This window comes from Takifugu rubripes, chromosome 13 (genome assembly GCF_901000725.2).
Source record: "Takifugu rubripes chromosome 13, fTakRub1.2, whole genome shotgun sequence".
NCBI classification, from domain to species: domain Eukaryota; kingdom Metazoa; phylum Chordata; class Actinopteri; order Tetraodontiformes; family Tetraodontidae; genus Takifugu; species Takifugu rubripes.
The window spans coordinates 13,757,772-13,770,588 of NC_042297.1; the positions used below are offsets into that span (position 1 = coordinate 13,757,772).

At 43.8% G+C, this 12,817-nt stretch overlaps 1 protein-coding gene across 1 annotated transcript; it reads left to right on the top strand.

The window, feature by feature from the left end:
* The first annotated feature begins 238 nt into the window (after window positions 1–238).
* On the top strand, window positions 239–8,867 carry bbs4 (Bardet-Biedl syndrome 4). The gene is made up of 16 exons (XM_003969800.3): window positions 239–294; window positions 980–1,022; window positions 3,403–3,482; window positions 4,190–4,253; window positions 4,482–4,593; window positions 4,830–4,902; window positions 5,119–5,172; window positions 5,251–5,378; window positions 6,209–6,263; window positions 6,387–6,455; window positions 6,594–6,746; window positions 6,971–7,142; window positions 7,225–7,294; window positions 7,384–7,528; window positions 7,607–7,811; window positions 8,350–8,867. Exons 1-16 carry the CDS (start codon window positions 268–270, stop codon window positions 8,496–8,498), a joined length of 1,599 nt encoding a protein of 532 aa, XP_003969849.1. The 5' UTR covers window positions 239–267; the 3' UTR covers window positions 8,499–8,867.
* The last annotated feature ends 3,950 nt before the right edge of the window (window positions 8,868–12,817 follow it).

Here is a 12,817-nt window from a genome sequence, read left to right on the forward strand (position 1 = left end):
AAAATACAGCTATGAAGAACATAAAAAAGGAAGTATTAATAGCTTTTGAGTGATTGTGGTCTGTTCTTAGTGGTTGTGTCACTGCCTGTGTGAGTCAATGCTAACTTTATAATATGATTTACAGAGCTTGTTAAAATAAATGTAGGTGTTCTCGCCATTAAGTTTTTATTCAAAAATGTCTAAAAGCCAATTTATTCTGTGGATTTAAGCTGCGTGATTGCGCAGCCCTCTTGTATCCATGGCAACAGCTTCTGTGCTCAAACCAAGATGGCGGAGGAGGAGAAATCCGCGGTGGTGAGAGCAACACTTACGCTTGTTAATGTTATTCTAGTAACAACCGCGAGGGTGGGTGGACACGGGAGGGAAGACAGCTAAACAACTAGTTAAAGTGTTAAAGTGTCGCTGTCCTACAACTCGTTTTCTTTAGTTAGCTGACAGGTTAGCAGCTCCTGAGTCGAAGCTAAGTTGATTAGCCAGAGTGGCTCCTGTCCTGCCTTTAAGCTCCTGGCTCAGCTCTAATCACGGGAGCTGCGGTTCGACAGACAGAACCTTAGTAACCGGTTAACGACCGTCCGCACGGTTCAGTTCGGCCATTTGGGTTGAGGTTCGGAGTCCTGGTTAACTGTCCCACCCCGTCGATGTCGGCGCCACCACATTTATCCCAACGTCTCCGTGAGACTTCATAAATCTGAGTTGTTGAAACATCGCTGTTGTTGTCTACTAACTACTGTTGACCATTTACCGACTTTGGTGTGGGTTGGTCACATTAGTTAGGACATAAATGCAACCTGCCTTCAATAGTCATTTAAACTTTACTGATCCCGTTTGCTAACAAAAACCGAAACATCTCCAGAGTTTAAAACTTTTAGTAAACTAGCATATGTACTACACAGCCACAAATACATTTGGTAAACTTAAACCATTTAAACCATCTTAAAACGTTTGTGTTCTTTTTCTTCTTTTTTTTTAAACATTTTAGCTCCCAGCTGCAACTGAGACAAAGAAACGCCGAGCTCCTAAAGGTACCGTCTGACAACACATGCAAGTCTTTTGCAACACATTTTTGTGACACATTTTCACAGTTTATGAATAAATATTACTCAAGCTCCTGCAAGACTTGGTTCCCGGAGGAGAAGGTGCGTGAGCGGTCCTGTAGGGGGCGCTGTCGGCCTCCTCTCCGCCTCTACAGTCAAACTCACCTATGACGTCTTTTTATTTCGGTTTTAATGTGATAAAAGTTTGGATTCGCCGGAGTAAATGTCATAATGTTGATGTAGTCACTAAACAGTCGAGCTGGGGGTTGTTTTTTTACACGTTGGCTAATGTCATTTCAAACAGACCTTATTATTATCTAAAAGTCATGTCATTAGTTCAACAGCTTGTTAAATATTATATTATTGATATTGAGCAATTCTAACAATCATCAAGGGTTAATAAAATGCAGAGCGCAGTATTAATGCAACCTATACAGTAGGCTTGATAAATAATAAGAATAAAAACTATAAATTGATTACTCTTTTCAGAACATTTGGGAAAATTCCATAATGGCCTCTTTTATGTAGCATGTTGCCTCCTTTAGAATTCTAACTCTGAGTGGATTAATGGTGTAAATAAAAGGAGTCTTATAGATACAAAAATGACTTGTGGTTCATTGAATAGAGGCTATAAATTAAAATTTTAGGTTAGTATGTTAATGCTTCACCCATTTGTAGTAGCATCATGACTGTGCTCTTATGCTCCTAATGTTCCTTCTGTGGTTGATTGTGAAAGGTACATACAGATGCCATTTTCTGGGGACCATTCAGACATGGAGGACAATGAAATGATGTTATGTGAAGAACTCACCTCGTTATGAAACAGTTTCCAGTAAAGTTACTATTTAATCATTGATTTACTGATTGATTGGAGCTATTTGCTATTCGCTGATTTTAAAAATGTGGGAGATCTCTGAAGAAAGAGAATGTGCAGTTGAATATCAAAGCACAAGATGAGAGTCGGGGGATTTTTTTAGAGTTACTTGTGGCAAAACTTCCAAAATAATTTTCAACCTATTTCCTATTACATTCTCCACATGTGTCTTTTGATCTCAGCATGCCTTTCCCCCGCTCTTATCCCCTTTTAACAGATGGTTGAAGCACATGGAAATCTGTCTTAGCCTTAGCCAGATCAAATGTAACAATGAAAAAAAAATCCCCCAATTTTTTGGGATGAAGACTTTCTGGGGACTATATTTAGAGATCTCCCGCTGTGATCATCTTCTTTGCTCCCCTCTACCGTTCTTTCACACAGTAATTGCAGGGATACATGTCAGGCATCTTTTCCATTCCCCCCCTCACTAAATATGCCCCACTTTGTGCATGTGAAGACTGGAGCACTGCAGGGCCACAAGCTGAAACCCGGAGACAAGAATATTACTGCTGTCTCAGCAGGAAGAAAGCGGATTAGGATGCTACAAATAGGGCCATTCAGAATCTTGACGGGGCAAACGCATGAAAGCCACGCAGCTTCACTCTCAGCGACGGAGAGGATTCCTCTGAAGTAGCTGGATGAGGCCCAGTTCTAGCGGCACATCGCGCCGCTGCCTCAAGTGTTGACGGCTAGAGACAGAAGAGTAACGCATGCACACAGTATTTTTACACAAGGCTTTCATTAATGATATCTCCCAAAATGTCAGCAGCCAGCTCAAAGCGTGGAACTTCATTCCCCATCGCCAGTGATTCTTTTTTTAGCCTCAGAGGAAGGGAGTAGGTGCAAGATAACAGGATTACTAGAATCAAACTCATTTGAATTGGAGTTACATATTTTTTTTCCCCTTTTCCTGTGGAATGAAATTTAGCGCTTAGCCAGGGCGAAGACAGGGAGCATTGTGGAGTTCTCCAGGTTACCTAACCCTGTCGAAATCTGCGTTTGCCGCTCATACCTGCTCATTTATCCCGTTATTTGTTATCAAAAACCTCTCCCTTCTATCGCAAGCAGTTACTCTATGAGAGACACGGTTGCCTTGGCAACAGAAGACCATCTTGATACAGTAAAAGCACGACAAAAAGATTGTTGTATTTTTTTTTTTTCAAAACTTCCCTTCCAGGTGACATTTACAGCCTGGGAGAGGGATGATTATATTCCAGCTCAGGGTTTTAGTTGAGCATCTGCGTTGACTGTGGGATCAAAGGTTTGACAAGTATAATGCACTTGGGATTATATGTATGGAAACTGAGCATTCAGATAGTCTGAGAAACTTGTGTGCCAATCTAAATGTATAGGATTAACTGTGCAGTGTTGCTTACAGCTGTCAGATTAGACTTGGTATTCTCTGCAAAAGCAACACTTATTGTATTGTATTAATCATTCTGGTGTTGCTTCAACGGGACCTGAACAAGTCTCATCACGTCACTTTATTTTCAGCTCCAGAGCTTCCAATAGTGGAAAGGAGGAACTGGCTAATCCACCAGCACTATGTCCGCAAGGACTACGATACCTGTAAGGTAAAGTTACTCCCTCCTCTTTATTTAACCCCTCGTTGATCTGGTTCTGATCTGCTCCAAAATTCATAAGAAGCTAATGGAAGCTGAGGTGTGCCGGGCTCTATATGACACCCTGCTTCATAGTGGCCTAATGAACTGCATCCACCCATGTAGTCTCACATAAAACAGATCTTTAAATAGATCTGCCTCCTCAGACTGTTTGTGGATTCATTAGTACCGGTACATCCTCAGCCAGCCTGATAACCAGGCTCATGGCTCTGAATCTGCCGATTCAAGCAGCCTTTTTAGTCTCACTTTTATCCTCTCTATTTTTCACCTGTCCCGTAATACGTCAAGAATGGAACGGCTTTTTTCAAATGGGACTTCAGAACCATCTCTTAGCAGGAAAATGTTAAATAAAAATTGATTACCGGTATTTAAATTCAAGACCAATTTCATTAGCTTTGTTAGTGTTTTCACTTCTGCAATCAAGGTTTTGTGTGGTTATTTTTCTCAAAATCATCCGATTTGGACGGAGTTAACTCAGCCCATCAAGTATTTTACTTGTTCTCAACTCAAATGAAGGTTTTTGGACCCGTTATTTTATCTAGAACACATGCGTACACTCAGTTTCCTTTACTTAACCAGTTTAGAAGAGCTTGAGAAAGAGATGCTTGAGATGCTTATTTGTAAATAATAAAACTGTCCTTATCTCCTCGACCACGTAGATGATCATTAAAGAACAACTGCAGGAGACCACTGGAATGTGTGAATATGCCATATATGTACAAGGTAAGCCACATTTTGAGTCAAACCTTTCCCCTATGAAGCATGGAACATGTATGAACTTCATTAAAAGTTGTCTGAAATCAAAGCGTCTTTGCAGAATTCAACCCACTTCTTTCTCAATACATAATTTAGTTCCCCTCACTGGACCCCCTGCTGTGCCTTTGATTTTAATATGCTCTTGTTACATCCGGAGATAAGTGTGGCTTTTTGTATTCTAAACTCTCGCCACAGCACTAATCTTGCGTCTCGAGGGCAAGATCCAAGAGTCCCTGGAGCTGTTTCAGAGCTGTGCCATCCTTAATCCCAGCAGCTCTGATAATCTCAAGCAAGTGGCCAGATCACTGTGAGTCGCGGCCCCTGAGCCTGATGGGAATCTACCCTCTTCCATTAAGTCATAAGACAGATGGAGAAGAGAAATATAGAATCAGACTGCATGATAGTGATGACTAGAACATTCTTTAATGCTGTAGGGAACAATTAATCCACTCCTAGTGACTGTTGCAGCACAGTGGGAGTGTAAGGCTATCGATTCAGAGTGCACTGTTTGAGATGGATTGTTTTAGTTTATTCTCTCTATAGATTTCTCCTGGGCAAGCACAAAGCAGCTATTGAATTCTATCATGAAGCAGCAAGAGTCACCGACAAAGACTGGGTAAAGAAAACACTCCCGCACCAAGGTTTTGCTTACCGGTAGTTTCCACGTTATTAAAGTTGTTCAGTTAGCAAGGAGACATTCAGGGCCTCCTGCCTGACGCGGGACTTTTACACTGGCACCACAGTAGCAGGTTTCATACAGGCAAACCATCCTGTCACGAACCACCGACAGTAATGATACACAGAACTAAACTTTAGATTTTCTGTCCACCAGGAGATCAGCCATAATCTGGGTTTGTGTTATTTCTTCATCAAAGACTTGAAAAATGTGAGTACGCTGGATTGTTTCACTATGAACTCATTAGCTCGTTTCACTCTAAGATCTTCTTTTTTGTTTTGCTGTCAGGCTGAAGAACATCTCAACAGAGCCCTTCAGATAAACAAACACGACAAGACTTTCATGATGCTGGGGAAGGTCCATTTGCTGGCTGGAGACACAGACAAGGCCATCGACGTCTATAAGCGAGCAGTGGAGTGAGTCAGGTTTAACAGGGGACAGTGCTAAAAAGCATTTTTAATTTGAAAACAGTGGCACGCTCCTCATTACGCTCAGTCTGTTCTCGGTCCCTGTGGTGCTTCTCTGTGTTTTGGCGGTAAAAATCTCCATTTTTCACATCTAAATTTCCATGTGTGAACTGAAATCTGCGAATCATCGCTGCCTTAGTGAGACACTTCCTGAGGAGACGTTCTCCAGGATTAAAAACAGTCAGTGAGATGTGCCGTTTCTGAGGAGACTGGCTGATTTAAATGGGTTTCCTGTTGATTTGCCTGCTGATTTTCTGTCTTCGTAGCTCAGTGGGAAAAGCAGGCTTTTTTATTTTTGTATTTTCTTCAGTCTTCCGTTTTGGCTCGTTTCAACTTGCTCACATTGTCAGTTCACTCTGAACTTACTTCAGTTCTACTTTCATCCTCATGTTGAGTGTTTAATCATTAGGATGTGGTGTAAATACCAAAATGAGGCCGCTGTCTGCAGTATAATGGCAGCAAATGTGGCTGTCTCCTGTCAGTTCAATGAATTAATCAAGTGCCCCAATACTGGTTTAGCCTCTAATGAGATATACCACTGTGAATCTTAGTTTAATGCAGATCTGCTTTTCTCCACCATCTTGTTCTTAGAGACCCCCCCACGTGCCCCTCCCGCAGGTTATAATTAAGATCTCACAATTATGCTGAATCAAACCCTGATTGAATAATCATCAGTTCTCCAGAATATAAATCATGTTTGCTGAGAGTCATTGCACAAATTAAGTGTAATTACAGGCATGGATAAAGTAGCATTTTTCATGTGGCTCTTCCCTTTTCAGATTCTCTCCAGAGAATACTGAAGTCTTGACAACACTCGGCCTGCTGTATTTACAGGTATTGACTTGGAAACTAGTGTAAATCTAATTATGTGGATGCAAGAACAAACCCTAGAGAAGTTACCTGGAGGTGTGAGTAACTAATCACCAGTGTTTGTGTCATTTCTGTTCATCTGGCCAGCTTGGAAAGTACCAAAAAGCTTTTGAGCACCTTGGAAACGCCCTGACATTTGACCCCAGCAACTATAAGGTATGTCGATCCACCTCAGTGTAATCTTTTATTATGAATTCTTTAAAGCCATTCAGTGAAAATAAGGGCTCATTTTCTGTCAGGTTCAGTCCATTTAATAGTCACGTGCATCTCTTCTCATCACTGTTTCATTCGCAGGCCATCCTGGCTGCAGGCAGCATGATGCAGACCCACGGGGATTTCGATGTGGCCATGAACAAGTACCGCGTGGCGGCCTGCGTGGTGCCCGAGAGCCCTCCTCTCTGGAACAACATTGGAATGTGTTTCTTTGGGAAAAAGAAATATGTTGCTGTGAGTAACACAGCCCTTTTTCTAAAGTGCAAGTTATACTGTTGTGCAATCATATTTTCACTTCTCCCATATTGTTTTTTGGCACTTTAAGCCCTCCTGAACTTTATAAATAAGTTCAGCTCTTGCTGAGTTGGTCCATGCTTCTCCATGGAATCATATATTATTAAGTTTCCACCTCACGGTGCTCTCAGCCTTTGACTTCTCCATCTTCCTTCATCCCACAGGCCTTCAGCTGTCTGAAGAGAGCTCACTACTTGTCTCCTTTTGACTGGAAAGTCTTGTACAACCTGGGTCTGGTCCACCTGACCATGCAGCAGTACGCCTCCGCCTTCCACTTCCTCAGCGCAGCCATCAACCTGAACCCACGAATGGGAGAGCTCTACATGTTACTGGCAGGTGCAGATTCAGGCTGAAGCTGAGCTCATTATTGCCTGTGAATTCAACGGTGTAAACGACAAACCCCTGTCCTTCTTAATAGTGGCTCTGACCAACTTAGAAGATGTGGAGAACGCCACCAAAGCGTATGAACAAGCTGTGACGATGGATGAGTGAGTCCATTTTACATGGTTGCCCTCAAATGTGGAGTTTCTCACCCTGGGAGTGTTGCTGATTAGCTCCATATTCTCATGTGTTCCAGTTCCAACCCTCTGGTCAACCTGAACTTTGCCATCTTCCTCTATAATCATGGCGAAAAGGAGGAAGCGCTGGCTCAGTACCAGGAGATGGAGAGGAAAGTCAACTTACTGCGAGACAGCAACAGCAACTTTGAGTTTGACGCTGAGGTTTTTATCCCCCTTGATATGTAAAACTGAAAGCATCCGTTTGTGTTTGTATGATCTCCTTCACTGGTCTCCACTCAGCTGATTGACATGGCTCAGAAGATGGGAGGAGCCCTGCAGGTGACGGACAGTCTGGTGTGGACAAAACCAGACAAGGACTCCAAATCAAAGTCAACCTCTTCAGTGGCCTCTAAAGGTCCCAGTGCTCCCCTTGGTACCAATCAGGCTCTGGGTCAGGCCATGTCTTCTGCTGCAAGCTACAACAAAAACATCACACTACCGGCAGGTAAAAAAACAAAGACAGATGGGGGGAAAAATCCAAGACCGTCCTGGAATTCAAGGACGCTGCAGCTTCCATCATTAAAACACGATGTGAGGCAGAATAGTGCATCCATGACAGACGTCAGCATCATTACGCAGCTCACGCCGTTAGAATCAGACTCAGATTCCACACATCTCCAGACCAGAGACGCAATTTCAGGGTTCGTGCCATGAACCAGCTGTAACCTTGTAGGTTCAAACTCAGACACTAATTACAGGAATGTTTTACTCCAGAAACTCGATTTCTTGTTGGAAAAATCCTCCCACCCCCCACGGATGTGATTCCTAATCAAGGAGACTGATATTTTCAGGAAGAATGTAAATTACAGCAGTAAAAAACATCCCTGTAAACCCTCCGTCTCTGGAGGGTGTAAACGAGCTCATCCTCGGCTGCCAACGATTTCCTTCACAGGGATCGAACCCCAGCCAGCAGCTTAATTCATGTCAGTCAGACGTTTCTGCGAGCGACCCCGGGGTGACGCTGTGGGTTCTTTTATTTTCAGGAGTTTCAGAAGGCTCCTCCCTGCCCCTGGAGCCCGAAGGCGATGTGGAGAAAGCACCGAGCCCACCTACAGAACCTCCAGGCTCCCCAGAACCTGCTGAGTCAGCCAAACCCCGAACGTCAAAGAAAAAGTCCAAGGTGGAGGCGTGAAGCCGTTGTCATGGTTTCGTGCTGCAGGCAGAACTGAAGCTTCTTCACCAGCGGCTGAGAGGTCCAATTTTCTCGTTGTTGAAACAAATAACCGTGGCTCAGTCTGTTCCCATACTATTTATCTATTGTACACTTACATTTTGTAAATCTGTAAATGTGTCAGGTGTGCAAAAGCATCAAGGCATATTTATTAGACATAGTTCGATGTGGTGGAGCGAGTATTTTAACGAGAAAGTGACTCCTGGAAGCAGACAGAGGTTTTTAAATAGCTGCTTGTGTGAAAGAGCTCGTTTCAAGGTTTTTTATAAGTGACTTGTGTTTGTATAGATGTATGTATATAACATTAAACAGCAGAGTGAATAGAAACGAGCGATGCTTTCTGCTGCCTGTGTCTAAGTGTTCCTGGTAATTAGCAGCAAAGCTCCGTAATTAAACCCAAGTCTTTCTGCTCTGTGATACGGATGAGAAGGAGCTGCGGATGACGGAGGTGGATGGAAGCAGCAGGTGATGCTTCTCCCCGTGTTTCTCTGATGGACGAGGCCATCTTCACCTGCAGACCCTCGTTTCCAGTTGTTTTTTCTTCCATTAGGTCCCAGTTAAAGCGTGCACGCCTGGACTGCCTCTGGTTGCAGCTTTTATGGGGGGGTTGATGGCCTGTAAATTACTGCTCCTGCTACAGTTGTTTCTCTGTGCAGCTGTGGAAGATTTAGTTTTTTCTTTCCATTTCTCCTGTTTGTAACGATTCAAATCTCCTGCCTGGGTATCTTTCATTAAATGTCCTCCGGCTCCAGGCAAATAGTAGGTAAACAGGTTTTTATAAAACAAAAAAATTCTGGTTCTGATTCAACCTGAGCTGATAGTTTTTTCCCCGATAATGAAAACAGGGTTGTGAAATAAGCAGATTTTCCCTCTAAATGAATGTTTTCTTGGCTTGTTTTTCTAACAGCTGCAGCTGTCATTAGTCGGAATTGCAGCCGAGCTGCCAAATTCCTCCCAGCAGGCAAACTGGAGTCGGTTTCACTGCAGCATAGATCTGATGGATGTCTTGGACAGAATTGAGACACCTTTTATTGTCTCTGCCCGGCTGCCATTTCGTGTTTTACATTGGGTGAAGTCGTGGATGGACGTGTTGGAGACGGTGTCTGTGTGTGGGTATTCCAGAGGCCCCGTTGCTCCACAGAACCACAGAACTACTGTCATTTATTCAGCAGCTCTTCATGCAGACTCTGACCTGTGGCTGGCCCCTCTAAACGCTCCCCCAGACAATAATTAAGTCTCAAGTATCGAGCTCATATTAGTCTCCTGGCCTCGTATTTTTCTGCTCGGTTACCTCATTTATCCATCATCAGCCCACAATCTTCACCATCAAACTCAAGTCGATGTAAAGGTACATTTTATAACACCTGTTAATACCATTTATTTTTTCCATTCCAGTTATTTTTTATCTTTATTTGCATGTATATTATCCTACAAGTAATCCTAACGGAATGCTGGCACTAAATGTTAGAAAGTTCAGGTTTAATTGATCCAATTGTCTGGTAACAACATTTTTATTCACAATATCAACACATTGACTCCGTATATGAGGAACAAAATACCTTTTTGACCACTGAAGTTGCATTAAAAGCAATTTTTAATTATTCTACAAGGTTGCCGTTAAAGTGTAAAAAGGTCTGAATGTTTGAACTCAACCATCAACTATTTCAAACACTCGATAAAACGATAAAAACAAACGAACAACAAGCTCTTTTCCCTTTCAGGTAGCATATTTATCAGGCTTTTGTTTTCAGAAAATACTTTAAATTATTGACAGATGAAACCTTGTTTGTTGAACTCACTCGTTAATTAGCGAGGGTGTTAGCGTTACCTTGAGGCGGTGAGTTTAAAGTACACCGTAGGCAGTTTATGCTTTTTGTTTGGCTTTTTGACTTTAATTCTACCAGGTAAAGTAAAAACATTTAGAGCAGCAGAGTTAGTGGGGTGAGCGCTGGCGTTTGTTTTTGCCCTGCATGAGCGTCGTCTAATGTGGAGCTGGATCTGTGCATGGAGCTCCTCCCTCTTTATTAAAAGCTGAGTTTGGTGTTGCTCATATTGATCCTGGGGGTTAGGAGTGACGTGAGGACTGAGGTGCGGTGGTGCTGGAAGATGTGCCAGATGAAGGTGACAGCTGGGGATGACAAATGTGAAGATGGATGCTGACAGCCCCCCCTCCATGGAAGCATCTGCGATGTCTCACTCGCTTTTCAGGAGGATTATTTATTCTCTAGACCAAGAAATTGCAGAAATTACCTCACGCAGGCATAACAACAACAAACAAATAATTGCTCAGCTTATGTTCGTGGCATTTAAACGAATCTGACTGCGGCTATTTCGAAAACACATTTTCCTGTATAACATTCGGCTTTTCTGATTAATGGTAGATAAATTTTACTCCGGCAGACTGAAATGCCTTTGATGAAGCGCTGCAGGAACATTTTGTTTAAACATTAAGCTCATGTTGCAGAGTAATTGATTAGAATTTAAAGGGCCTTTGAGGCAAAATATTTATGCAGCCAGCATGCAGCTCACAATGGGGGGGTTCATATCTGGTCCTCAGGCCTAAAGGAAATCTGAGTGTAACAAGTCGGGGGCTCGGTCTGACCCCAGCCTAGTTTAGACACGATGCATGTCAAGATAAGTCTGAAGAAACATGACCATATTTGACTTTTAGCTGCAGTGCAATGGAGACTTTGGAAAGTTTCTGTGACCACAAACACGCAGTCAATGAGTCATGAAAGTGTGTTTCAAGTCTTGTTTTCTTTGGGGGGGGGGGGGTTCCTCCCAAATATGTTACTGGGCCACTAAATAGGAGCCCAGAACAGAACGCAACAACGTTGGCGAACATCTCAGAACGTCCGACTCGAGCGAAATGAAATGCTTTTCCAGCCAATTCCAGGAAACAGACTCTGAACATGTGACCTCCTGGACGTCCGTCGGCGCCTCTGCTGTTCAACACAAAACAGCTGATTAGTCTCACACCTCAGGGACGTCAAGTTAACGCACGGATCAACTGTGCAGAGCGTTAACCTGTTGATTATGTCACCGTCAGCAGTGGACAACAGCCGACCTCTGAGGAAAAGGAGCCTTCATCTTCTTCACGTACACGTTTTTGCTTCAGTACAGGTCTCAGATTGATGGTTTTGATCAGGCTAAATCAAATTCAGCTCTATTTCTTAAGAGTTTATTGAACACAATAAATCAAGTGCGTGTGGGATTTGGATTCCTCCTCTTCTTTCTTCCCAACACCTCCTAACACGTCTCCTAAATGTAGGCGAGGCTGTTATTCCTCCCTGTGAGGCGTCTTTATGGTTTGGGTTGGTTGTGCACATCCTGCGCGTGATTGGGGACAATCACGGAAAGAGGAAACCCCCGGTGCGGCGTCTCCTCGGCTCTCGGCGGGGATGGTTATTTGGCGAGCTGGGAAGCAAAGATCTGAGCCAGCAAGTGAAACGACCCCTCGGTGTTTAAAACCCCAGCTTGTTTCGAGTCCTGGACACGGAGTCCTGGACAGCTTCCCAGTCTGGAGATCAGACCCCATTCCTGTGATACGCATCAACACACGACCCTCCTCTTTTTGTCACCTGGTATCACTCTGGGTGAGTACGTGCTCGTACCTGTGTGGGTTTCCTTCAGCCACTCTGGTTCCCTCCCACACATGGACATCGGATTGATGGAGACTCTTAATTGCCCCCCCATGTGGGTCCAGCAGCCCCCTTTGTTTGAAACTGTTTGTCCAAGTGCCGATCCCAGCGCAGATCCTCCCATATGATGTCAGAATGGGCAGCCTCGACACTGTCTGGCCCTCGCTGATGGGTGACCTTTCATAATTACCTTGGATTATCACAGTCCGCTCTTTGGTATTCTGGCCTGGCTGTGACAGATTAGGTGGAGGGAGACCCAGCGTCAGATCCTTCTGATGGAGGTGCCTCCTCGTGTCGTCTCTCTGCCCCGCCACACTAATAATGCCTAATTATGTGCAGTAGTAAACTCCTAGCTGGTGTTTAAACATGTAATTGTGGAGGAGTAATGGTGCGTACGACGCGTGTTGCCTTTCATCAGTCAGGGTTTCTTCATCGGGAGCCGAGGCGTTGCAGGCTTTGCATTTCAATACAGCTCCTTGATGAGGGCACACGCTGGTTGCTGTTGTTGTTTTTCTGCAGATACTGTTTACTCTCAGCTCCGCTTCCCAAAATTTCTTCCCCCGCCCTTCTCCCAGAGACAGCTCAAAGACCCCCTGCTGGTCGCTCAGCGGAGCAGATTTATCCGGGCTCTCCGCTCCC

Excerpts from the sequence above, each read along its gene's own strand:
- bbs4 (XM_003969800.3), top strand. The coding sequence starts at position 268 with ATGGCGGAGGAGGAGAAATCCGCGGTG. Across the intron at positions 4,903-5,118 it reads GAGTCACCGACAAAGACTGG|GAGATCAGCCATAATCTGGG; the intron begins GTAAAGAAAACA and ends TCTGTCCACCAG. Across the intron at positions 7,529-7,606 it reads ACTTTGAGTTTGACGCTGAG|CTGATTGACATGGCTCAGAA; the intron begins GTTTTTATCCCC and ends GTCTCCACTCAG.